Source organism: Lissotriton vulgaris, chromosome 6 (genome assembly GCF_964263255.1).
Source record: "Lissotriton vulgaris chromosome 6, aLisVul1.2, whole genome shotgun sequence".
In the NCBI taxonomy this organism is placed as follows: Eukaryota; Metazoa; Chordata; class Amphibia; order Caudata; family Salamandridae; genus Lissotriton; species Lissotriton vulgaris.
Window position 1 is genome coordinate 943,311,638 of NC_141694.1, and position 27,959 is coordinate 943,339,596.

At 43.4% G+C, this 27,959-nt stretch overlaps 1 protein-coding gene across 2 annotated transcripts in view; it reads left to right on the top strand.

Annotated features, from left to right (window-relative positions):
• LOC147708237 (uncharacterized) overlaps positions 1-26,950 on the top strand; it is a 787,595-nt gene extending 760,645 nt beyond the window's left edge. For both annotated transcript variants that reach the window (XM_086926981.1, XM_086926982.1), the window contains exon 10: positions 16,174-26,950. In XM_086926981.1, coding sequence (XP_086783107.1) covers positions 16,174-16,377 — 204 coding nt within the window. In that variant the 3' untranslated portion in view covers positions 16,378-26,950. The remainder of the gene's footprint in view (positions 1-16,173) is intronic.
• Positions 26,951-27,959: the final 1,009 nt, after the last annotated feature.

Genomic DNA, 27,959 nt, shown 5'->3' on the forward strand with positions numbered 1-27,959 from the left:
ATGGATTTAGGCCCAGATCTTTGTACTGGGGTGAATGTAAGACATTGTTCTGCATTCTGTCCATCAACTGTGTTTTTTGCAATTTTCACCCCGAGTGGGCTGGGTATGCTCAGACGTGAGTCCCAGGCTCTCCACATCACTGGAGTCAAGCTATCCAGGCTGAAGAAGGCTGATAGCCAGAAACCGGTCCTTGGATGCTTGATTCCGGTCTAGGAAAGACATGGCTTGGTAGTTCGGGCTGGACTGTTCCCATGAGGCACAGGTCAAGGCTGATTTACATATAGCCATTGTCTGACCTAGGGTGGTGTGGAGTGCAAAAAAACGATGGATTTAGGCCCAGATCTTTGTACTGGGGTGAATGTAAGACATTGTCCTGAATTCTGTCCATCAACTGTGTTTTTTGCAATTTTCACCCCGAGTGGGCTGGGTATGCTCAGACGTGAGTCCCAGGCTCTCCACATCACTGGAGTCAAGCTATCCAGGCTGAAGAAGGCTGATAGCCAGAAATCGGTCCTTGGATGCTTGATTCCGTCTAGGAAAGACATGGCTTGGTAGTTCGGGCTGGACTGTTCACATGAGGCACAGGGTCAAGGCTGATTTGCATATAGCCATTGTCTGACCTAGGGTGGTGTGGAGTGCAAAAAAACGATGGATTTTGGCCCAGATTTTTGTACTGGGGTGAATGTAAGACATTGTTCTGCATTCTGTCCATCAACTGTGTTTTTTGCAATTTTCACCCGAGTGGGCTGGGTATGCTCAGACGTGAGTCCCAGGCTCTCCACATCACTGGAGTCAAGCTATCCAGGCTGAAGAAGGCTGATAGCCAGAAACCGGTCCTTGGATGCTTGATTCCGGTCTAGGAAAGACATGGCTTGGTAGTTCGGGCTGGACTGTTCCCATGAGGCACAGGGTCAAAGCTGATTTGCATATATGATTCAGAAAAGGGGGTGGTGATGAACAGAGTGTCTGAATTAAGCAGACCACTCTTACCCAGTCCAAAGATCGGGGCTTGATCCATCACCGTTTTTTAGCTCACTGCACCATCCCAGCTCAGAACTTGGCTATATGCAAATTAGTCTGACCCTGGCCCAGTGCACCATGGGAACAGGGCAGACTAAACTACCAAGCCAATTCTTATACTGGGAAGGAAACAAGCTTCCGGGGACCGGTTTCTTTGGACTGGGTAAGAGTGGTCTGCTTAATTCAGACACTCTGTTTATCACCACCCCCCTTTTTTGAATCGTTTTTGGCCACTATAGGTGTGGCAGGGTATACTCAGACATGAGTTCCTTGCTCACTGCACCATCAGGATTCAAGCAAGCCGGGCCGACGACGGCTGAAATGCCAGAAACCGGTCCCCGGAAGCTTGTCTCCTTTCCGGTGAAGAATTGGCTTGGTAGTTTGGTCTGCCCTGTTCCCATGTTGCACTGGGCCAGGGACAGACTAATTTGCATATAGCCAGGTTCTGAGCTGGGATGGTGCAGTGAGCTAAATAACGGTGATGGATCAAGCCCTGATCTTTGGACTGGGTAAGAGTGGTCTGCTTAATTCAGACACTCTGTTCATCACCACCCCCCTTTTTTGAATCGTTTTTGGCCACTATAGGTGTGGCAGGGTATACTCAGACATGAGTCCCTTGCTCACTGCACCATCAGGATTCAAGCAAGCCGGGCCGACGACGGCTGAAATGCCAGAAACCGGTCCCCGGAAGTTTGTCTCCTTTCCGGTGAAGAATTGGCTTGGTAGTTTGGTCTGCCCTGTTCCCATGTTGCACTGGGCCAGGGACAGACTAATTTGCATATAGCCAGGTTCTGAGCTGGGATGGTGCAGTGAGCTAAATAACGGTGATGGATCAAGCCCTGATCTTTGGACTGGGTAAGAGTGGTCTGCTTAATTCAGACACTCTGTTCATCACCACCCCCCTTTTTTTAATCGTTTTTGGCCACTATAGGTGTGGCAGGGTATACTCAGACATGAGTCCCTTGCTCACTGCACCATCAGGATTCAAGCAAGCCGGGCCGACGACGGCTGAAATGCCAGAAACCGGTCCCCGGAAGCTTGTCTCCTTTCCGGTGAAGAATTGGCTTGGAAGTTTGGTCTGCCCTGTTCCCATGTTGCACTGGGCCAGGGACAGACTAATTTGCATATAGCCAGGTTCTGAGCTGGGATGGTGCAGTGAGCTAAATAACGGTGATGGATCAAGCCCTGATCTTTGGACTGGGTAAGAGTGGTCTGCTTAATTCAGACACTCTGTTCATCACCACCCCCCTTTTTTTAATCGTTTTTGGCCACTATAGGTGTGGCAGGGTATACTCAGACATGAGTCCCTTGCTCACTGCACCATCAGGATTCAAGCAAGCCGGGCCGACGACGGCTGAAATGCCAGAAACCGGTCCCCGGAAGCTTGTCTCCTTTCCGGTGAAGAATTGGCTTGGTAGTTTGGTCTGCCCTGTTCCCATGTTGCACTGGGCCAGGGACAGACTAATTTGCATATAGCCAGGTTCTGAGCTGGGATGGTGCAGTGAGCTAAATAACGGTGATGGATCAAGCCCTGATCTTTGGACTGGGTAAGAGTGGTCTGCTTAATTCAGACACTCTGTTCATCACCACCCCCCTTTTTTGAATCGTTTTTGGCCACTATAGGTGTGGCAGGGTATACTCAGACATGAGTCCCTTGCTCACTGCACCATCAGGATTCAAGCAAGCCGGGCCGACGACGGCTGAAATGCCAGAAACCGGTCCCCGGAAGCTTGTCTCCTTTCCGGTGAAGAATTGGCTTGGTAGTTTGGTCTGCCCTGTTCCCATGTTGCACTGGGCCAGGGACAGACTAATTTGCATATAGCCAGGTTCTGAGCTGGGATGGTGCAGTGAGCTAAATAACGGTGATGGATCAAGCCCTGATCTTTGGACTGGGTAAGAGTGGTCTGCTTGATTCAGACACTCTGTTCATCACCACCCCCCTTTTTTGAATCGTTTTTGGCCACTATAGGTGTGGCAGGGTATACTCAGACATGAGTCCCTTGCTCACTGCACCATCAGGATTCAAGCAAGCCGGGCCGACGACGGCTGAAATGCCAGAAACCGGTCCCCGGAAGCTTGTCTCCTTTCCGGTGAAGAATTGGCTTGGTAGTTTGGTCTGCCCTGTTCCCATGTTGCACTGGGCCAGGGACAGACTAATTTGCATATAGCCAGGTTCTGAGCTGGGATGGTGCAGTGAGCTAAATAACAGTGATGGATCAAGCCCTGATCTTTGGACTGGGTAAGAGTGGTCTGCTTAGTTCAGACACTCTGTTCATCACCACCACCCCCCTTTTTTGAATCATGATTTGCATATAGCCATTGTCTGACCTACGGTGGTGTGGAGTGCAAAAAACGATGGATTTAGGCCCAGATCTTTGTACTGGGGTGAATGTAAGACATTTTTCTGCATTCTGTCCATCAACTGTGTTTTTTGCGGTTCTCACAGATAGAACCACTACCATGTGGTAGTGCTGTCAGGAGGGCGGAGTGGGGATCATGGGTCCTCTGTCCAGTACGAAGAAGCTTTGTGTCTCAGGAGATAGTTGGACCAAAGAACATCTAGAAAGTAGCCAACCACCTTGCATGGCCCATGTATGAAAGAGCACATGAATTCAGCAGACATGATCTGGAGGCTTACAAGTTGCTGCTGCATCCTGAAGTGGAAAAAGCTGGACCTAATTGCCATTGACACACATATTCCCCTCTAAAGCATTAGTGAAGCCCATGGTACTTAACTTGGTCTTGACATTTCCTGTGTGTATGCCTGTTGAGCTGATGCATTGCTGCATCCTGCATCTCTGGATCCTGAAAGCATCATCATTGTGATGATATCAGCCCATTGTGGGAGTGAACTGCCAGCACCTTCACTGCAACCGCCATTTACCACCTTCTTTTCACACAAATTGATACTGAGGACTTTGGTGGGATTTTTGCTGAGGGTTGTCACTCCCTTCCACGTTCCAGCGATCACCAACAATTGTGTTATGTTATGCATCTGGGGAGAGACAAGAAACTGATGCCAGTGTGCAGGGTGGTTCCTATATATGGCACCTGCCACTTCTTGGGTGGTAAAGCCAGCACATCTCCACCTACATGCATGTTGGCATTGCTGAACAAATTCTCTGGATCCTGACAGGTGCATGGAATATCCTAAAATTGAGGAATCTGCATTAGATAGATTATCCACAAGAAAGAATGTTACCAAAGGTAAGTAACGTATTTGGCAATGGAAAGCTTTAGCTGTCTAGATGACCTCAAGTTATCAATTCTTCAATAAAGTACAATAAACAGTGTAGCGAAAGAGTCGACTTTGGGTCTGCCCTTTTCAGCTGTTCACTTTCATATGTTTTTCATGACTTGCCATTGCTTGTATGGCCTGCCCACTATCCACCATGCATGTTTTTCATTTTTACATTGTTCCGTTTCTCTTACGTTTAGGTTTTGGAGATGAGGCATAAAGTAGTCTTTTTGTTGGATTGCAGATGTAACATGACAGTTGAGAGCCATATGTGTTCTTTGACATATTTATTTTGCTGGAATAATGACATTTTAATTGATGATTTACAGTTGTAAGTGTGTAGGAAGTGCTTGCTCTTTATGTGTGAGCCTGCCATGAAGCAAAAGGCACAGATTTAAGAACTTTTTGTGCAGAGTTTGTGTCACTTTTGTGAAGTAAAGTGTTAGGGTGGGATTTACTAACTAGTACAAACCCGGATCTGCATTGGTTAGTATCCCAAAGTAACTCAAAGTTGCTCTATGCACTGCTTTGGGTTACTTTGTGTCAAGTGGCGTTCCCTGAGTATTACATGAGTGTTCCCATGCAACAACCTGCTGTATTTGACACAAACCCTATTCTCTTACATGCTAAATGTATACCATTTTAAAATTGCAAAATCTCCTCTTTTCATTATTCTACGTACAGGCATACTTGTTTATTTCATAGTATAATACTAGTATTCCTAAACAACCTATTTCATTCAGTGATTTCACCACTAACAAAAAATCCCTTGCTGGCGCACATTATCTAAATTATGTACAGTGCTATTATTTGGTGTGCATGCCCTTCACGTTCACTACTCATAATTCAAATCTCATCTTCTGATTCATTTCCATAGCTCACTTCTGCTAAGACAATCTGTTTAGCAAAGGTGCCATACTCCCAGCGCCCATGATGAAGTAGCTCAAGAGATTACTTTTTAGGTCTCGTAGCGAAAACACAGCGCGTCAGTGCTGTGTCTCGCTAGAGATCTATTGTTGCCGACTGTGCTTCCCAGGAGACAGTGCCGGCCGCGCGCATCACCTTGGAGGCGATTTGAAACTGGAACGCGCGCTGTGGCCAGGCGCTGTCTCCTGGAAAGCTCAAGCACCACACACGCATGCGCATACACACAGACACACACACAAGCGCCCATGCATGCACACACATACATACATACAGAGACACCCCCCCTCACACATACACACACGCGCGCACACACACACAAGTGCACCGAGGCCCCCCTCCCCCGCCGTCATCGTCGCACACATACATACATACACACACACACGAGCATACACACACACAAGTGCACCAAGCCCCCCCAGCCTTTTGGAACTTACCTGGCCAATGTCGGGGACTCTGCTCTCAGCACGCGGCGCCCAACCTCCTGCTGGCGCGGCCCCGGGGCTCTACACCGCTCACAGGAGCCCCGGGCCGCGAGACGCATCGACTCCACCTGCCTCCTCTTCCGGTCTGGACGTGGCCCTGCCCCCGTCACAGGCGACCGTGCCTGACTCCTGGGGCGGCCGCGGCGGGCTTCCGGGGGCATTTAGGATGCTGCTGCTTTAAATTTGCCCTGCACCAAGCTTGCTCAGGTTTTCAGACACCCGGACGTTCGATAGACTCGGCGGTAAGATTAATGCAACTTTCAATTTTATGTTCCTTGTGTTCTCTTTCTTGTTTACTCTTGTGAAAGGGCTCAACTGTGGGTATTTGGTGATGCTGGTGAGCATTTTGCCCTCATGCATGTCCAGTACGGGTTTAGATGGTCCTATAATGCGTAGAATTCATTGTGGATGTTTCCAATGTAAATGAGAAGGAAGGAAGAGGCTCTTTTTAAACAGGTCGACCCATGCTTATCCTGCACAGACGTTGTGGCGGCAGCAATGTAGGTGGTCCGAGGGTGTTTTGAATGAATCTATGATAATAAACCCTGTGTGGACACAGATGCTGGCTGTAGATGCTAACGGGCAGCCCTTTCTGGGCGGTCCATGTCTCACCCCCGCTGCAGCACCATTGTCGGACATTACTTGCCCATCTCTCTCTGCTCTTACTCTGCCATACCTGTTACTGCCTGTAAACTCCTCGCTACTTCTGGTAGCTCATTCTACATATTTAGCAGTCTGTGTGCATATTTCCATATGCTAGCCACAATCATACGTGCTGCCAGACACCCGCTTCATGCTTATTTGTTCTACAGTTATACCTTCACCAGTGGATTATACTCATTTCTTCATCTGTATTTCTACCTTGTTTTTTTGTTGCTTTTTTTAAATCATGGGATTGATAACGTGCGAGGTGTTGCACTCGTTTCTGGCGTGTAAAATGCACTGAGTCTGCTCACAGACCTGCAGTGGAATTTAGAGATCTACAAATTATTTTATTATCGCTCAGGGCTATATATCCTGAGCATTGCAAGAAAAACGCAGAACAGCCTTTTTCGTCCTTCTTTTCCCGTGTTCTTTTTTCCGTGCTCAAATCTTGCAACTATACTTTGCCAGATAAGTAAGCTCTTTAAGCTGAATGCACGCTGCCGATTTACACGTACATTCGCGGTATACATATGCTGACGGTGTGTGCTTTCACTTTTTTTTTTAAGCTGGAAGGCATATTTGACAGGAAGCACTCGTCTTTTATTTTAACCACCACTGGTGTGAATTTAAGAGGGCACCGATTCTTGTTTCAGTTCTCTAATTGTGTCTCACTTGTGCAGCTTGTGAAATCACAGCAGGTCATGGAGACGGAAGCAGCACCAGATGTGCGTCACTTACCAACCACCCTGTTCCTCTGCTGGTTAGTGGCTTCATGCACTTTTCGTTTACTGGCCTTCTTCATCCCTACTTCTGTGGACTTGAATAGACAAACAAATTTCTTTTTCCCCTTGGCTTCATTACGTTCACTGTGCTCTTTACACAGCTCGCCAGTTTACAAAGCAAGGTATAGTCTATGTGGGAAGTTTGAGGTCCTGGTGTTTATGGCAACTGTGTGTTCCACACAACTCAAATTACCTGCTTATCTTGATAGACACCTGGCTGACTCACACATCAGCTCCCATCATCGTCATAGCTATCACCCAAGGTATAAGATCAGAAGGCAAGACAATTACAATAACTTTTATTTAAGTATTAATTATTAAAAAAAATTAAAAGCCATTGTTATTTGTAATATCAATACATCTAAGTCACGTAAATACAACACATATTGCATTACAAATGCTATAGGTGTCACATTTGCAAAAGTTATAACTATTGGCATTGTTATACACAATGCCAATAACTCAAACTTTAATGCTGCGAGACCTATTGCATTGTAAATGCTTGTTATGAGATTGTAAGAACTTCTGAGGGCACCACTTGAACAGAGACACCTAACTATAGGCTGCACAAACAGGGAGCCACCTGATTTGTATAACTTAGGAGTTTCTAAATTATTTTTTAGAAAAAGATCAACAATCTATCTTTCCATCTTGGTCGGACAACAAATGCAGGGAATTGAAACAATTAAACAGATTCTATCTCGGTGAGAGTTCAGTGCTTTCAATGATACTAATTTTAAAGGAGCCCATTTATATTTACAAGAACACTAACTGAATTGGAACTAAATACTTTTAGAATAGGTTGTGTTATTACTCTTCTCACTATATGCATTTAATATTAATCAGAATGTTAAAAGTGTGAGAGGACTCTCACGCATGAGAACTGCCAACTTTGAAACTGGACATGAATTTCCATAGTCAATGCTCTAGTCCACTGAGCTGTCTGATATATCTAATGCTAGCCAACAGGTTTATTGCATAAGTTACAACTTTGGTATAACTCTACAAGGTGTGCTTTCCAATCCCGGGTGAAAAGGGTGAACTCGATTCAATGGACTAGTTGTTGAATGTGAAAGACCGAATATAGTAACACTGAAAAACACAATTCCATGTAGAATTGACATAGAAGTATTGCCTCTGGGTAATTAAAAATCCCATAGCAATTGTAACAAACCTTATTTTTTTATTTACTGTATACACACTGTACTAAGAAGAATGAACACTTTCAATTTAAAAGTATTTATCACTACAGGAGCAATCTGTTTCTCAGTACATCTAAAACAACTACACAGAAATTTGTAAACGAGAATGAAATGAAAATTGTTAGCATTGTTAAAATTTCATTTAAAATGTCATCTTGAACGTAAAACTCTAATGTCTACTTCTATGCGCTATACTAAGAGAGCATGGAAGAGAGAGCAGATTGCAGTCTAGAATTTCTTAAGGAGAAGAGAGGCACAGCATACCATGTTGACATCAAAGACTGTCTTTAACAGTGGAGGCAAGAAGATAGTGTTCCCCCTGAAGGGTAAACACATGCTGCAGTAGTAGTCAGTCGGTCTTCCTCCGGGACTCATTGCCTTCCTATTCAGGCAAGATGTAGGATGCACAAAGTGTGCCAGCAGTAGGTGAGACCGTCTCTGGCAGAATCTTCTGTAATAGTATAGGTTCAGGACCGCTCCTGAAAAGTGGTCAAGCTGTCATCTTTATATACTAAATCTTATCAGAAATCAGAATTTCTGACATAAGTTTAAGAATGTAAGTGACCCAATATTGAATGGTCCAATGTGATAACAGGCCCATTCTCATGGAACACCAAGGGAAGCCCTCATCCCATTGTTTGGTGCCAGAATTAATTGAGCTGAAGGCATAGGCAAATACTCAATTTGGTCAAGTCACATTTATTTGGTTTCTATTTCTAGTGCAGAAGGTGTAATTTTCTCATAGCAAGCAATATTAAAGTACTAGTAACATTGATGAAGTAAATCAAAGTATATTTGTGATTGAGTGACCATAATGCACCGGTAGGGCCCTGGGTAAGTCGACAGTCACACTGTGCTTCGACACGTTTTGACGATACTCTAATTCAGCGTATACTTTGTCCGGTCTGATTGGGTCTGTCCGCTTCCTAATTACTGGGTCTAACCCGGAAGACATCCGGAAACCCTATGTAAAGTATACAAGGTATGATGCATAGACTCTTCACTTATCCATCCCTGTAAGAGGTGAATAAACTCATCTTGGTCCTGATGAAATACCATGATCTGCTAGGGACTGTTATAGGCATGAAACATGTTGACCTGCTTACTCACACCTATTGCAGCTAAATAGTCCATTATATTTATTCTATGCTCAAACCACACTTTATTCTTGACAAAGGATCCTACCATTGAAATGTAGTTCTCGCTTGTTTCCCCTTAGTCATTTTTAATGCACATAACAGTCACCCATTCTACTTGTGCGATCTGAAATAATAATAATAAGAAATAATACCACAAATACAGTTCTGTTAGCACAGAAGAGAGCAGAATTTATTGGAGACCAACAATTATGCAAATTACATGCGGCAAGGAGACAGACAGCAAAGATACTTAATGTACAACAATGTGACATTTCTGACAAGCTTTTATATGCCTAAACCGCAAAGGATGCAGCATCATAACAAACGTAGAGCAAATTAAGCATAGTTCATTTGACCAAATAGCAAAAACCTAGGTTGTGCTATACCATTTAAAGTCCGAAATATCCTGTTGCTGACCACGTATCCCAAGTAGGCAGCTTCTGGGACTTTCCACTGTAATGTTAGATATCAGTTTTGGCACTTTTCCAGTTTATAATTGCGACATAATAGCAATGACCAGAAATATTGCGAAATGGGATATACTGAAATGTTTGTGTCTAAGCAAGCATCTTCCTTTGTCACGTATCTGTTTTGAGCAAGTCTTGCATACTAAAGCCATTTCTCTGAAGCCAAGGAAAGGTACAGGCATCTTGTGCAGTGATTTTTACATCAACTTAACAGGACCTAAAATCTAACAGCATTTGGTGTCACATAAGAAAGATGGCTTCTACATACTAACATTTTGTTACTCACACATGCATATCACATTGGCAGAAAAGAAAAGATCTCCGGCAAAGAGACCCTTTAATGGGCCCGTTGGGCATTGCAGTGCTGGCCGAGTGAGGAGCTGCCCAATGATGAAGCATGACTCCTCTTGGGGTGTGTGAGGGCCCTTGCTCCTAAACGGAGCACTCTCCTCCGGTAATGTCTCTTTGGCCGGCTGTTTTGGAACGGCGAGCCAGACATGTGCATTTTAAAGTTTTCTAACCTAGCTGTCTTAGACAGCTGGGTTAAAGAAAGTGCAGGCTTCCAGTGCTCTTAGGAGCGGTGAGAGAGCCTGCACTATCCAATCCTGGTGCTGCTCTCATGTTGTGAGAGCAGCACCAGGATTGGATAGGGCAGTTTCCTGGTCCAGAGCTTCCATGAGGAGAGAAGACACCTGAGGGAGGACGACGTCGGGCTGCAAGTTACAAAGACAAATCTATTTTTTTTATGAGTAACCCAACCCACCTTTGGTACAAGTCAGCCACCACTGTTGTTTCAAAGAAAAGTATGTTAATGTAGTAAAACGGGAAAGTTTTAAACGTCCAAAAACCGAATAAAGATGAAAAAATGTGGATTTCAATCTAGGGTCAATCTTTATTCCTGCATAAACCTGCATAAATGCAGCACTCATGTCGCAGCCAAATTAGATAATCAAAAGCACAACAAGGCCCCGATTCTGCTTAGACTGTAATTAGTGCATCAAAAAGAGTGACAATTGCATACCTGGTGAATACAGATCGTGTTGGTGTAGTATTTAACAGGTGTGTAATTTGATATCCATGCTGCATAATATAAGTAAAAATTAGGAATATCAAGATATTACCTTGTCATTGACTATTTTGGGGTTCACAAACAGCGCCTGTGTGCTACTTGTGCCCTGGTAGTGAAACCAAGTTCACCACAAACAGAGGTTTGTACATGCACGTCATTTAGGGGTCACCGGGGGTCACACCTGCGACCCCTGGCTTGCCCCTTGTGAGGCCTTGCACTACTTTTGTGACCTCTGCCTTGAGAGGTTACAAAATATGTGCCAAGAAGACAGAGGAAGAATGCCCTTATGGGCATCACGCTTTACCTTCATTTTCTGCCTCTTTTTTATTTCGCTAAAAGTAAATAATACTTTATTATTCACTATTATTGTGATAAAGAAATAGAGCACCAAGGGCTAGAACTAGAGTTTCGGTGGCAGATGTTGGTGTCAGAATTAAAAAATATATATATATGTAGTGTGCATTTTTGGTGATAGTGTATTTGTGTGCAAGCGAGCATGTGTTTGTGAGTGTGTGTCTGTGTGTGAGCGAGTGTGAGTGAAATGGAGTGAGAGTCAGTGACAGGTAGTGAGTGAGAGTCAGTGACAAGTAATAAGTGAGATTGTGTGTCAGTGAGTGTTAGTGAGTAAGATTGAGTGATAATAAGAGTGTGTACACCTCAGTGATGAATTAAGATTGGGAGTTAGAGTGAATGTGAGAGTGAGTTTTAATAAAGGAGAGAGAATACGTGAGTGAGATTGTGGGAGAAAGGTGGAGTTAGTGCAAGTGAGTATGAGTAAGTATGATTCAGTCAGAGTAAGAATGAGTGAGTGTGAGTTAGTGATTGCAATATAGTGATTGAGAATAAGAGTGCAAATGAGAATGAATGATGGAGTGTGAGTGACAATGAGTGTGAGTGAGTGAATATAAGTGCGTGTGGTTGAGAATGTCATGATATGCTTGCTAGTCTGCCATTGACCCTGATATTCTGATAGTAATTCTTGGTTTATAAAGGCACCCATGGAAATAGTCTACCGCTGGCATACGGAAGGCAATTGTTAGCATGACACACATCTGTGAAAATACCCCTACTGGCATGCTGGAGGTCATTTTTGGCATAATGGGCACCCATGACAAAATGCTGGTGCTAGCTCATTGGGGGTACTTCTTCGCATTAGGCTTTGAAAACCATGGCATATGGGAAGGGGACATTCAAGACAAAATTCTAGCATTGAAGTACTATAGGTAATTTGACATAAGGGTAACCTAAGTCATATGAGGGCATTAACTGCAAAATTCTGATAGTGGGATTTTGTAGATAATATTTGGCATTGGGGCCACACATTGCACATGAGCTGCACCCCTGAGAAAATTATGGTACAATAGGGATGACTTGTATACGTCAGAAGGAATCCATAGCAAATTCTGAAAACAGTGGGGTGAACTCCTCAAGAGCATCAGGTTTTAGTGGCTTGGCAAATCCCGAAAGTACTTGAGCACGAAAAAGTGCCTTTTCAGAACTTTTGGCTTTTTAACAAATTTATGTGACAATTGTAATTTTTAATACACTATTTAATACCATATATTAAAAGAATATTCTAGATGGGCGAACCTCCCACCTGAGCCAACCGAGAAGACACCTGGCTCACTGTAATGTACCTGTGTATTTTTTGCTGCAGACAGCTTCATATCTCTTAGTGACCTCATGTTGCCGGCGTGCAAAGAAACATACATATAGGAAGTAGTACAAAAAGAGTGGGCTGGTCAGTCTCCTTCAGCCATTGGCCTTGACATATTTTTAATCGTTTGCAATTGCTTGGATTGAGTTTCTATCAAGCACATCACATTCTGTGAAAAGTTACTTTGTCCCATTGTTTGGTGGTGGAACATCAAGAAGTAGTCCTCCACACTTTTGCTGATTGTTCCAACGGTGGTGTCACTTTTCTCCACTCCTCACTTCCTACCTCCCTCCCCGTGCCCTTATCTCCTTTCCCAGCTTTTAACTCCGCACATGCCTTCTTTACTTTCCATCTCTCTTTCTGTCCCAACTTTCCTTTCCTGCTCCTGTCTCCCAAATTCCTTGTGCTGAACCCCTGTGCCTGCATTGCGGTTTGCTTTCCCCATGTTGGCTTACCCTGAACTCTTCAGCCTTTCTCTCAGTACAGCACAATGTACTTTCCCCAAACTGAATGTGTTACCTGAGATGTTTGCATGTTCACCTGAGCCTGTGAATGTGCACTTCTTAACCTGGAACTGTGAGGTTTCACCAGACCTGTGTTACAGAACTGTAGTTCACCCACCAGAGATTGTGACTGGCTCACCAGTCACCACCAGATGCTAAATAAAACAGCAATAAAACTGACGTAGTAAATACAAAATTATGCTTGTTTCCACATGCAAGTGCCTGGTATGAGCTAGGCATGTTAGGAATAACCTTAATCCTTGCTAATGGACACCTGTGGGGTCTTGAGTACTTGCATAAAATACTGCAGCATGATCACAGATTAGCCATAGGTCTATCTCTCTGCAGTGATCTGGTAACAGAGACTCCTAGTAACGACCTAAATTACTGCAGTATACTTCATAATACAGTTTGTGCCTGACTCCATGGGCTCTTACTCTGTTCCCACTTTGGTGAACTTTTCCTTATTTTGTATTTTGAGGGGTAGCTATATTAAGTAATTGGAAAAAGTGTATTCATATTTGCGGTGGAGAATATTTAGAGGGGAGTAAGGGGCATGTGGTAACTGCCCCGTCAGCAAAAAAAAAGTTACATGTTATATGTTAGTTGAGTATTAAATATTCTATTTTGTACATTTTTCCTGTAAAATGTATTTTGTAGGAGCCATCGATTCTGTTAGTAACTATCTGCAATGTGAACGAGGCGAATGCTGAAGATCCTGAGACTAGGATTAACTAAACAAAGTTGAATTTACCTTGTCATGTTGGATATCTACTTCTGAAATAAAAATGTGCATACTCTTATAGACTGCTCTGTTTGATTGACTTACCTTGGTTAGCAGGAATGATGAAACTTTGTCTATCACACTGTAAGTACAGAAAACGGACATTATCAACATTGACCGGAATTCAAAGGATCATGTGTGACATGTAGGGACATTCTCTGGAAATACTTTTTCATCAAGCTTCTGTATTCCACTTTAGTAAACTATCACATTGATGCTGCCAAGTGTGGACAACCGAGTCCAGAAATCCAAATTGGCAGTCAAGCTCCTTCCCATTTCCAAATAATGTGTGGCTGTGGTGGAGGCTGAATTTGTTGCTACCTAGCCCTCTTGAATAACCCATACATTTTTCTTCGTACTACTAGGGCCTGTGCATAGATGTTGAGCTCTCCAGGCTAATATAGCTGTTTAGTTGTATCATTCCTTTACAACACGGTTGTTTCATGCCCGGACTGGCCGATGCAGGCACCGGGCAATCCCCCGGTGTACCGCACGGGTGGGGGCTGGTTTTGGGCCCCTGGGGATTGATTTTGTTACAGGGCCGTTTTTGCAACAAAATCGGCCGAAAACCAGCCCTGGCAGAGAACTCGGCGGCACCCTCAAACCCTGGGGGGGGGTCCAGAAATCCAAATTGGCAGTCAAGCTCCTTCCCATTTCCAAATAATGTGTGGCTGTGGTGGAGGCTGAATTTGTTGCTGCCTAGCCCTCTTGAATAACCCATACATTTTTCTTTGTACTACTAGGACCTGTGCATAGATGTTGAGCTCTCCAGGCTAATATAGCTGTTTAGTTGTATCATTCCTTTACAACACGGTTGTTTCATGCCCGGACTGGCCGATGCAGGCACCGGGCAATCCCCCGGTGTACCGCACGGGTGGGGGCTGGTTTTGGGCCCCTGGGGGCTGATTTTGTTACAGGGCCGTTTTTGCAACAAAATCGGCCGAAAACCGGCCCTGGCAGAGAACTCGGCGGCACCCTCAAACCCTGGGGGGGGTCCAGAAATCCAAATTGGCAGTCAAGCTCCTTCCCATTTCCAAATAATGTGTGGCTGTGGTGGAGGCTGAATTTGTTGCTGCCTAGCCCTCTTGAATAACCCATACATTTTTCTTTGTACTACTAGGACCTGTGCATAGATGTTGAGCTCTCCAGGCTAATATAGCTGTTTAGTTGTATCATTCCTTTACAACACGGTTGTTTCATGCCCGGACTGGCCGATGCAGGCACCGGGCAATCCCCCGGTGTACCGCACGGGTGGGGGCTGGTTTTGGGCCCCTGGGGGCTGATTTTGTTACAGGGCCGTTTTTGCAACAAAATCGGCCGAAAACCGGCCCTGGCAGAGAACTCGGCGGCACCCTCAAACCCTGGGGGGGGCCGAGCACTTTGCAGGGCCGGTTTTGGTTCCCAGTCCGGCCCTGGGTCGTTACAACGACAGCGTTGTTAACACGCGAACCATTACATCACAAGTCGTTTCAACGAATTGCTGTGGGGTGCGCTGGCCTTAGAAATAGTATTATTTACTATTCCTACTCCAATTTGTGCAACAGCAGGGAAGGTGTTGGATTCTAAATCCAACACCAGCCTGCCCCCTACAGCAAGTCCTAGAAACGACTTGCGATGTAATGGCACGCGAGGTAACAACACGGTCGTTGTAATGGTACCACATTGTGGAGACAGCGTTGTATACGCTGTTTCCCCTCCAGGCAAATGGGCATTTTTCCCATTGGAGCGTAGCCCATCCACTAAGAAAAAAGGCATGTTGTGTCTTCTTCACATGTCACTTGGCTCCTCTCAGTGATAGCCCTCTGTGGTTGCCTTACCATGCCTTTTTAATTGAGAGCTGGCCAGACACACAACTCCAGCCTACTACGTGCAGTAAGTGTAGCCAGCTGATAAGGCTCTGCTTGACTGCATTACATTATAGTACTACCATCCAATGGATCATGGGAAGCAAAATTATTACTTTTATAACATCTTCTACACAAAGTTAGGAATTGAACACTTTTTTAATCACCTACACCTGCAACTATTGTCTGTTCTCAGGCGTGCTGATGCAGACCCCATTGTCAAATAAAAATATCACCTTACCTTATTTAATTCATACAATGTTAGTTAATATAAGTATTCAATTTGTGAAATTATCATGAAACGGTATTTCCAATAAGTGGGCGTTCATTTTTATTTTTCATTTCTGCGCATGTGTGATGTTTCGTGATCGCAATGTACCTTTTCGAATTGAAAATCCTTATTTTATGTTACAGATTGCCAATAAAGAGCACGAGCTCTCTAAAACATCCTCAAGTGTTGAGCAACTTGACCAGCATATTTCTGCACTGCAATCAAAGCACGAGCTGCAACAGTCCCTCCAGACAGCAAGATGGCAAGAGATTTCAGGCATGGCAAATTCTATGAAGAAGCTGACCAAATCCATGGCCGACATGGCAGTTAGTCTTGACAAATACTAATTTAGGCTGCCTAGAGGTGTAGTGCAAGAATGAGTGGTTGGGTTAAACACTATGGGGCTGATTCACAAATGGAGAAATCCAGACTGTAGACAGGCTTAAGACTGTTTTAAATCACTTAAACTTTAAGAAGAGATATACCTTGGCTTTAGACAGTCTTTTGGGCCTGATTTACAAAGGGTTGTCCCTGATGTAAGGCGGAATTAAAAATGCCTTTTGATTATTTTTAGGACACGAACAGCAGTCATTTTACCTGCTTTCAGATCGTTTTTTTAATACCGTCTTGATTTCTCCTACGTGACGAACAATTTGTTTATTTTCGATTTGCCTGTGAGAAATATTGCAGGCTTCCGAAATGCTATCGAAGTAATGCGTTTTCCAACTAATGCACTGTAGGATATGTCGACCTCATATGGTGAGCCACAAATGCGATTTCGCTGCTAAGTCTGTGGCATCCTGGAAAGCATAGCATGCTTTAATTACTCAGTCCATACTCCACGGTTAGAATTTACCTTGAGCGACTGGCTAATTTCACAGTTGAATAAAACAAAAGGTTTCACAGTTGAATAAAACAAAAGGTTGCACATGAAATGGAGGATAACAGGCAATGAAGAAAAGGACATTCGTCCCCTACACTTTAACCCAGGTAATAAATGGTGTTTAAGTGGCATGAAAAAAATCCTGTTCCGAGCTCTTTTGAGGAACTTCTCCCTGATTCTTCTATGTTAGTTTGCCCTGATGTTCATTCAGGGCCAATTTTTGTGGCCATGCTAAGTTTTTTGGAACTTTCATTTTGTTTTAAGCTGTTGATGTAAACTCTTTATAAACTAGAAAACGAAATAAATGGAACAACTACTTTATAATTTCCAAACAACTAAAGGTAGCTGGAAAACAGGGATTGATAAATTCGCTAATTTGGGGTTCTGCAGTGTCTTCAAGAGAGTGTTGAAAGCTGAAAGCTGGATGTGTTTTCAGACCTTGGACAGGGAAGTGGAATATTTTGGAACCCTTAGGCCCTCATTACGAGCGGGGCAAAGAGATGTCCCCGGGAGGTCCTTCTGACTTGTGAGTAACCCAGTGTTACTGGGTTCATGATAACAGATCTGAAAATACCAGATTTGGTAATCCAGGGCATGGAAACACTGAACCCAGAGCCTTGTGTGGTGCTGTGGGCAGTTGGCCCACCCTCCGCCCACCCTGCTTGTGCGCAATCTGGTGAGCAGTAAATGCTTGCCTCAGCTCTCATGTCACCTACACTGCCCTTCCACCCCTCCCTTCTAGCTAGATCATGGGTCTCAAAATAGCCCCTGCACCCATTTCACAATTGCCCCAAGTAGAAGTAATAAGTGTGCACATTTGGGCCCATACATGGAATTTGGGCAGCCCCGGCTCCAGGAGGTTTTATTTGGGTGGGCCAAGGGTGCATTCGGGTGGGCAACTGCAGGCCCGATTTGCCACTTATATGTCTAGCCAGGCCTGCTTCAGGGCTCTCCTTTATCTCTACTTACTTTTATGAGGGCCAGTAAAACACATTATTTTCTTTCCAAATCTCTTTCTAAATGTTATCACTCTCAAACAGTGATTTTACATGCAATGTCTCTTTGATCGGAAGATGAGGTTTCTGAGGAGGGAGTATGAGGCAAATGACACTTCTCAGGCTCTCCCTCGTGACCTCTTCCTCAGATTCCCTCACGGTCACCCTCCTCAAGTACCCCTCATCTCTCCAAAGCCCCTTCCCCTCATGACCTCCTCCTCAGATTCCCTCACTACCACCCTCCACCAGTGCCCCTCATCTCTCCACAGCCCCTCCCTCTCATGACCTCCTCCTTGAACTCCCTCACTGCCACACTCACCAGTTTCTCATCTCTCCATAGTCCCTCTCTCAGATGCATTTCATTTGTTGTATAGCGCTATGCATAGTGTAGTACTTTACACACATTATGCAGAGACAATGAAACATGCAAGTACGTAAATCAGTCTACAGGTAATGTCACATAAATCAATGAGGGATACAAGGTGTAGGAATCACATGTCATCCATAGTGGTGGGAAGTATATTTTAAGAGGGTTTCATCAGGAGAAACACAAACTCAGGATTTAAAGAGCACTCGTGTGCTTGCGGGTTGGCTTTACTAATAAAAATGTATATCTGCCCAAACAAGCTCTTTTTAGCAACTTTAGAATAATGAAAGACCTGGGAAGTTCTAACTATATCACAACATTAAAAAAGCTATATTCTAACTATACCATTCAGGTTTACATGCAGCTCTTTGATGAAAGTTCATAGGTCACTGTCCTATGATAGTTTGTAACTTCTGAACTGCAAGTAAAACAAGAAACTCTGTGACAAAGGCAGTAACCCACTGAGCTATCCACATAAAATACAGTTTATCTGCATTTCAAAACTACTAACAGACAAAGCATTGCTCTCCAGCAGGATTATTAATTACCAGAGTTATCCTGACATTTGTTATTGTAAATGAAGCATACATGACGTATGTGTCTTGCTGGGCCTTCCCTGATTTTAAAAAGAAGACCAAATAGCCACACATTCTCTTACCTGCTGGTTCCCCGTCACAGCCAATCTGATAAGCAGCTTCGGAGCCAGGAAAGGTGACTCAGGAAAAGCAAACTTTTTTCTCCAGCGTGGAATAGTAAAGGAAATATCCAGGCAGCAGAACGGTTAAGGTTACAGTTGTTTGCCAGGTGCCAAAGAAAGGATTTGCCCCATTCCCGTGAACCAATTGTACTTGCACGAGTGGGCAGGACACAATCCACTTTTCTAAAAGGCAATGCATGATTGGGGGTGCCTGTGAGAGAACCCAGGCCCAATCACGCAACTCATAGGAAGAAAAACAGAAAGTTAAAGGAAAGTGGCCATTTACTATTGGCCTTCGAGATGGCACTGTCAGGGCCAGGCTCATGTTTGGGTGAGCCTAGCTCATCCAGCCAATTCATTAGAAATGGGCCTTCATAGGGGCCAGGATTTCCAGATCTGTGTGTTATTCCCTATTCTGAAGGAAATACATTGAGAGGATATCAACTTCGAATCAGTGATTCTGGCCCAATCACATCACCACACCGAAATCCTGGGATCTCAAAAATAAGGACTTAATTGGTAAACAGAGCCTCTAATCAAAGGGTCGCCAACTAGTCTGAGAAGCAACTCTAAGCATTCTGTTTTTTGATAGTGGCGCGTTATTAGATGAAACATTACAGGCATGAACAATCATGAGGACATTGGGCCATGAGAACCTACTGTGCCGTAATTTGACGTCCTCTTGCAATGTTCTGTCTTTTTTGTTTAATTTTGCAACTGATTTTACATTTTGGAACCACGTGGGCTGAGCTTCATCTCCATGTAGAAGGGCAGCTTAGAAGCAGTAATGGTGGACATCACAAATACGTCAACTTTATGTTGACAGGTAGCATCCTCCATTCAGGCAAACTGCATGCATGTACGTCTTGTGTATTTTTTGCATTCACATATGAAAACTGTGATTACATGGATTGTTTGTATAACATATTTCCGAAATGGCCACAATAGAAATGGTAAATTTAAATTTAGTTAAGAAGCAGTTGACATTTTTAAATTGAGTATCCTATCCTATAAAATTCAAATCAACACCGCATTTAAGATTAAGTTGAATTTTACTCCAGGATCATGCTGCATTGGCCAATCAGTACAGAACATAATCCTTAGTTACATATACTTTGTACACACCACTTTAAACTTTTGACTATTTGGCAGACAGATCCAAAGAATTTTGGAAGGAACAGTAACTATGGGGTTGATTTAAACCTTGGTGGATGTGTCACTGTCTGCCAAGGTGTTGGTCATTTCCTCTCCCAACTCTGCTTGACTGCCATCCACCAAGTTAAGATATCCCTGTTAAGATCTTTGTGCCTACACAGGAGCTTCCACCATTGCGACTCCAGTGACGTACAAAATGTTTGGTGTGTGTCTGCCAGGTTTCTGATGAGCACTCAACAAATGTTTTGTTTTTCAGTAACAAACTTAAAGAGCTGGAGCTTGTATCTGAAAAAATAATGCAATAATGGGTCCTGATAGCTTTCTAATAGGGTCTGGGTCATTCTTTTTTTATGTTTATGAACACCTGGTTTTACCTGGTGGTGACAGAAAGGGACATCAGGTCATCATCTCTAAATGGGGTGGGCGGTCTAAAGCCCCTAATTTCATGGCCCCCTACTCAGTTGGCACTTCAGAATAATTTTTCTCACAGCAGACCCACCATTTGACGGTCTGTTTGACCCATATTTGAGCTAGCGCAATGAGGGTTTGGCAGACTGGGTACTCTGTAACATTTGTGATGGACTATCCTGTTCACCGAACTGTATATATGGCCCTAACTGTTTTGCCAATTAGTTGTGTTCGAACAATGTGTGGAGGTTGTATCAGTCAGCTGCATTAAGTCTTTTACATGGTGTTTCTGTTATGAGGGTATTATAGATATATTGTTTCATATAATAGAGCCAATGTATTTCCCACCCACCAAAATGCTTGTATTTCCATCAGCCTTGTGTATGTATGTAAATGTTTGTATGTTGAGCAAACCTAGCCAAAAGAGAGCGGAGCACTGTATAGACGCAAAGTCAAGCATAAAGTCAATGAGTGATACAAGGAGTAGCTGAGTTATGGAATGTAAATACATTATCTTGTAGTGTTCTTAGAAGAGAAGAGTCTTCACCTCTTTCCTAATTTGGTGCAGAGCTGGGCCAATCTTGATAGATATTGGTATGATCTTCCAGAACATGGGTACTATGAAAAATTGGTTTATTATTTGGGGTAGAGTGTAACCACCATATTAATAAGGTAATTATTCTTGTTAAGTCAGTAAAGGTTTCAGTAATTTAAACTGCATCTCAACCCCTGGTAGCTATGACCCCGGCAGACAGGCTTAACTTAAAAAGTGTGTAAAGCATTTAGAAGTACCAAACAGTTAAAACATTAAAAACACAACACAATAACTATCTTACAGCAAGTTATAATGATAGAGCACAATTTAGTTAACAAAATGACAACAAAGTGACAAAAGTGCAAAAAGGGGAACAATTAATATGATTTTCTGGCATTTTAAATAGAAATAGCACCATTAAGTGCTAACCCCATTCATCTGGTTGTGCTTGACTGGTCTAGGCGCTGTTTAAAGCTGACCACAATGGAGTGTGGGTCGAGGATTAAAACCAGGTTTGACTCAGTTGGAGGTTATACCTTCGACTTTGTTTCTAAAGCAGAAGTCAAACATCCTCAGCCGGAAAAGTCAACAGGCTCTAGTTGAGAACGGATCCATCAGGCTGAATAGACATCAGTGCTGGTGAAGCTATTGGCTTTTGGCAGAGAAGCTAAGTGCGGGAAGAATTAAATGTTGCGCTTCAGTAAGGTCTTTCGGAAGCCACATACTTATGACGCCATTGCTCAGTGAAGATTTCTACATTAAGTCTAAGGAGCCTATGTGGTATGTGTGTGTGTGACGCAAACCTTAAGTGAGATTTAAGAAGTCACATACTGCCACTGTGCATGACCCTGCGTGGCTCTATAAATCTGGAGTAAAGCAACATAGCACAAATCGCTGTGTTGACTTACTCTGCACAGGGAAGGCTTTCTATGGGCATTGTATGGGTGCACCCCACACAACTCAAATGGTTTTTGACACATTGCCAGACTTACCAGAGTTGATGAACCAATGAATGCACCAAAAAGATACGCCTACCCAGGCATGGGAAACAAAGAGATATATGTCCTTGTTACTACCTCTTTCAATGCATTCTGCAGCACACATAGAAAGAGGAATATGCCTCTCAGGATTGTTTTCATGCAGGAAGGTGTCCCTTCTTTCACAAAATATAATCCTGCTTGTATTCCAGGCAACCTCACACCATGGTGCAAGGTGCCTGTATAGGTTCTAGCCTTCCAAAATATGTCACATTGACTTAAATTCAGCACATTCCTGCTCTTTCCCTGTCATGCAGTGCGGTGCCACAAGACAAATACAATGCTGCACAGCATCATAGTGTATTAAATCTCCTCCTTATTCACTTTTTGAGCTTGGATTTCTACAGCAGGCCAAGGCTGTGAGCTGTAGCTAAGCAGGGCTTCCATGAGGCTGGATACCTTATCCTCAATGTCCTGATGGAATGGATGGGCTCTGCGACATGAATCTTTGTCCCAGCGGCAACGCAGATTCACTGGATTGACTTGGCAGGTTTGTCACAACCTCAGGAAAATCACTTCCAGGTCAAGACTCACTCCAGCAAAAGCCACCAGCAGGGTCCTGGGCAGATCTAGTTGGAACTGGTCAGGTGGGCGCATAAGGAAAAGGAACTTCTTATGGCTTGTTGTGTCCCTGTAGCTTAGCAGAAGGTTATCAAACTGACACTTGGGCTCATCTTCTTTGTCCTGGGTATAGGTGGAAGCAGGTCCAGCCTTTCAGGTCTCCTCACAGGCCTCAACAGCCTTTGCAGCCCTTCTTCTCTTTTCCACATAGTGATCTTAAGACGGTCCCCAGAGGTACCACATTTATACCCATGTGGGTGGGGATGACTCCTGACCCCCTTAACCAATAGGGAAAATGTTCCTAGGGGTCCCAGAACCTCAGGAAAATCACTTGCAGGTCAAGACTCACTCCAGCAATAGCCACCAGCATGGTCCCGGGCAGATCTAGTTGGAAATGTTTAGTTGGGCGCACAAGGAAAAGGAACTTCTTATGGCTGGTTGTGTCCCTGTAGCTTAGCTGAAGGTTATCAAACTGACACTTGGGCTCCTCTTCTTTCCTTGTCTTGGGTATAAGTGGGAGCAGGTCCAGCCTTTCAGGGCTCCTCACAGGTCTCAACAGCCTATGCAGCCCTTCTTCTTTTTTCCACATAGTTTTCTTAAGACAGTCCCCAGAGGTACCACATGCATACCCGTGTGAGTGAGGATGACTCCTGGCCCCCCTAACCTTTAGGGACAGAGTTCCCAGGGGTAACCATGCCCAACTTTGCAGCAGTTCCTGTGAGCCCTACTCCAAACAGCCCCACAGTGCATTTCTATCTAAAACTAAGATATTGAAAATTTCTTCCCCTGTGCAGAGCTCCTGTGACCACACTGCAGGTGCGACGAGGCAAGTGAACAACCCCCTAATCTGTGGTCGCTTAAACCAGTTTTAGGGGCAGCTACTCTCCCACTGAAATGGGTGCCTTGCTGGTTAGATAGACAATAGAAAGGCAGGCCCAGTTTGAGCTATATCTGCCTGGCAAAGGGCAGGAACCTGTGCAGATAGTTAAACTCCGGGGCACTGTCCAGATGGCTGTCCTGCCAAAGGAACCGGATACCTCCCAACACCAAACTCCAGTGGCTCAGGTCTGGGAGCCCATTCACACCCAATCTAAGAAGAATTCAGCTACTGGATGACAGCTGAAAGCTAATGTGCTCTAGAGGCTTTAGGCAGGCTAAGGGTAACATTTTTGGAAGTACCTTTGTAAAATATGTTACAAATATGACATTACCACTGAATCGATTTGTCTTAAATATTTTATAAAGTCCAGCAAACTTTGTAGCTGGTTCCCTAAGTGGAGATCATTTTATTAACTTAAATAAAGTATCCCAATACAGTTGTATAAAACAGCTAACCATGCCACAATGAAAATAGGTTTTAGGACATTGTCCCTGTAAGGACATATTTAACATTCCCTTTTACATGTCCTACTGTTAGCTATTATGCACCCTGCATTATGGGCACTTAAGGCCTACATGGGGGCAACATATTATTATTTGAAAGGGAGGTTTAGGCCTGTCCAAAGGGATTATTTTGACAGGTCAAATTTGCGGTTTATACCAGTACAGCCAAGTTAGTGGTGGCAAGCCTGCAGTCAAGTTTTGATTTGTCACTTTAGTAGTGGCACAATGAGTGCTGCAGTTCACTAATCACATTCAACTCACAGGCCCTTGGTACACTTTGTATCATATACTAGGGACTTATAGATAAGCTAATTATGCCAGTTTAGTATGTACCAATTCAGCATGTTTTTATGTATCAGAGCACATACACGGGGCACTGGACAGCAGTGTCCCAGTGTGCAGAGTCCAAAACCCCAGCAGCAAAATCTAGCAAACAAATCTGGGTGGCGAGGCAAAAGGCGCATTTTCCTACAAGTTCCATCATGATGAAGAGGATGTGTTCATGTTTCTTTATCCTCTAGATGAGATGTGATGTGGCTTTTTGGATGCCTTTAGTGATGCAAGTGGGGAGTCTGGAAAGCTATGGAGCAGGGCGTTACCACTATCCAGATGTGAGAGTACGAGTGCTTGAGCAGTAGTTCTGAAGTTGGTTTCTGGGAGAAAGAGTTTCATTTTCTTTAGAAGGAAAGCTGGTACCAACGTACCTTTGTTTTTCTGGCAGTGGGTGAGTTTGGTCTAAAGGCGGCATCCAAGTGACTTGGCATTTGGAAAAAGTTGGGGTTTAAAGCTGTCAATGGTCATGCCATTGACCCAGGTTTGTGTTGTTTTCTTGATCTGCAAATATCAGGAATTCTGTCTTGGTTGCTTGAGCTTCAAGTAGATGCTGGACATTCAGGTCTGGATGACAAGAAGACAGTGTGCGAGGCGCTGGATGTTTGAATCAGAGAAGTCTTTCAAGTAGAGTCGTGTATCATTAGCATATTGGTGCATCTTGATGCACTTATTGTGAGAAGAGCACTAAGCGGATCTATGGAGAGATTGAAGATGACAGGAGACAGTATGGAACCCAGGGCAGATTCTGCAGATGATAGTGATCTTTTGGAACCCGGAGATGCCCATGTGAACAAACTGGTGTTGGTTGGAAAGGAGGAGGAGAACCAGTGAAGAACATTGACAGTGAATGCCATTCAATACTCCAGAGTGCAAATGAGGGTGCGATGGTTGTCTTTATCCAAGGCAGCCTAAATGTCCATTTGAGGGGGTGACCATCATAATTAAAAGAGGCTCACAGAGCGAGATGTAAAAAGGTGGTAAATAGGGAAGATGTGTCTGCTGTCTCTTCTAAGAACTATTAAAATTAAGTACCTTTCTGTGTAAGAATTCATTGCATGAATGCCTTATTATATTTTTTGTATGATTCTGAATTTCCACTTTTAAAACAAAAATATTATTAAGCACATTTATGTCTTGTGGTCTATATTATAACTACTATGAATAGAAGGTGTTGCGAGTTAGATAAAGACTATTCTACATCATTCTGGCTATAACCCGCAAATCCCTATAAAATCCCTATATAGTAACAAAGGTTTACCTTCGTAGAAAGGACGATGATTAGTACTATGGTGCCGGTCTATATTTGTCTTCAGGCTTTTTATCCTATTATTTCTCCCCTAAAAGGCTCTTGATAGGGATTTTGATTGTGGTAACACGAAAGTCAAAAAGTGCTTACTTGCTTATCTCCAGCCTCTATCCTCTTGTATTTGTAACTATGTTTATATCTATTTACACGCATGCACCACCTTCACGTATTCTGCTATTTATGCTAAAAGAACAAGCTCACCTGGAACATTTTACAGCAGCTATGGAAGGTGTTTTTTATTTGTGAGCTGGCTGCTGTCTTCCTCATATGTGGGCATTCTCATCTTTTTCCTCCTCGTGTTAAATGATGTTATGTTAAATGAATGTATACAGCGCGATGTATACCCTAGGGTGTCTTGGGGTTCATCTTGTAGGTTGGTCTCTCTTGCTCTCTGCACTGAAGGGTTCTTCTCGGTTTCTGCTTTTTGACAATAATCCTGGACTTCATGTACACTATTACTAGGAGACTTCCACTCCACAAATAGATAAATATGCTTAAAACTGTGTAATAAAATGCAGCCCCTGTTTATCAACTAGAAAACCTATTCTTACAAAAGTGTAAAAGCCAATAAGATATTTTTACAAGTGCCAATGAGAGAGCACCTGCACTCGGTGCCATGTACTTGAAAGGCAATATGAGCCTTATCCAACTGTGCTTTATACCTTTACTGCATAATGTTTAAAATGAGTAATAATTTGCAGCTTGGACTTGGATAACCTTGAACTACTTTGTGGATGTATACTGACTATTTTAAAAACAATTAAATTATGACTGCACTTATAATGAATATATGAATGCTTTTAACATATACGTAGAAAGTAATGTGCTACATAATGCATTTGTTTCCTTTAAAAGCACATAAAACAGCATAATCCTTTCACTGAAGCATTACAAAGCATATGTCAGAAAAGACCATGGGACTGGGGTCAACAGTCAGAAGATCAAGAGTCACGATAAAAGCAAACATAATTAAAGTTTATGCTCATCTTTTCATGTATTTGAGGTATGCGCCAAATTTGAGTTTCTATGTTATGCTTATGGTTACTTAAATGCATTATAATTCTATTTATTTTGTGTCAATGTAAAAAGTTAATAGAAACGAATATTTTCAATATAATGTTTTAACAAGATGTGAATAAAACACGATAGTAACCGGTTATTTTTAACATATCCACGATGTTCCTAGAGTCTTGTAACTTAACCTCTGCTGTGCCACATATCAGAGGCAATTAAACGTGTGAATAAAAATAATATATCCTTCTGGTGTGTTCTGTGTCTGCTTAATACAAAAACAAATCCGTTTTTTTGCGTATTAGGCCAGGATACTTAATTACTGCTCCCATGGCCATAACTAGATGATAATTCAGATTAAATGTGTTTTCTTTCAGGAATGGAGCTTGTAAGGCGTCAGTTTTCTCTCCAATTGAATGATGTCTACATCAGAACCTAAGGAACTGATATCACACCGTATGGGGACCCGAAATATAAATGCTGTAAAACACCCATATATAGCCTGGGTTGTGACAGAAACGTGGTTCATTTCTACAATTTAGTTAAAACAATCCATCATTATGATTTATGCTCCTGTATTATTTCCCCATCTATCCAAAGGGGGCCTCAAAAATGTGCCTTATATTGCCTTGGTCAAAAAACACACACGTTGTCCCCAACCCACTCCCGTGTGTGCAATTTAAAAATGAGGTTCCAAGGACAGAGTTCTGGAATGTACATTTTCTGGCTTGTACAAGTGACAAGCTCCCTTTTGTTTTCCAGTACTAAAACACCAGTAACATTCCCCAGAACATGCTTATCACAGAATGTTGTTTAGTTAAAGTAAACCTGTCTAGAACCAGTTTGCACTGGCAATACTGTATCATGTTCAGGGGAGGGGAGATGCTGATACGCTGAGAGAGCAGGCTGTTTCCACTCCCCCTCACTTCCTCTGACGTCAGACGCCACCAGCAGCGAGGGGCTGCCACCGAGGCTTCTCGGAGTTTTGGATGTTTTTTGGAGCCCTGCTGTGTGGTTTCTTCAATCCACAGATTTAGAGCAATATTGAGAAACATTTTCGCTCTGTAACATCCAGAGCCTCTTATGAAACAGAAAAATCTCCTTTGAGGCACCTGAGACAGCGTGGACGGACGGATTACAGCCAGCTGCCGGGGTTATTATTATTTTTTTTTACTCTGCCAAAGGAGGGCTGCCGGAGTTTCTCATCAGGGGCCCAAGGTTTTTCACCAAGAGGGGGTAAGTGGCATTTTTCTTACTC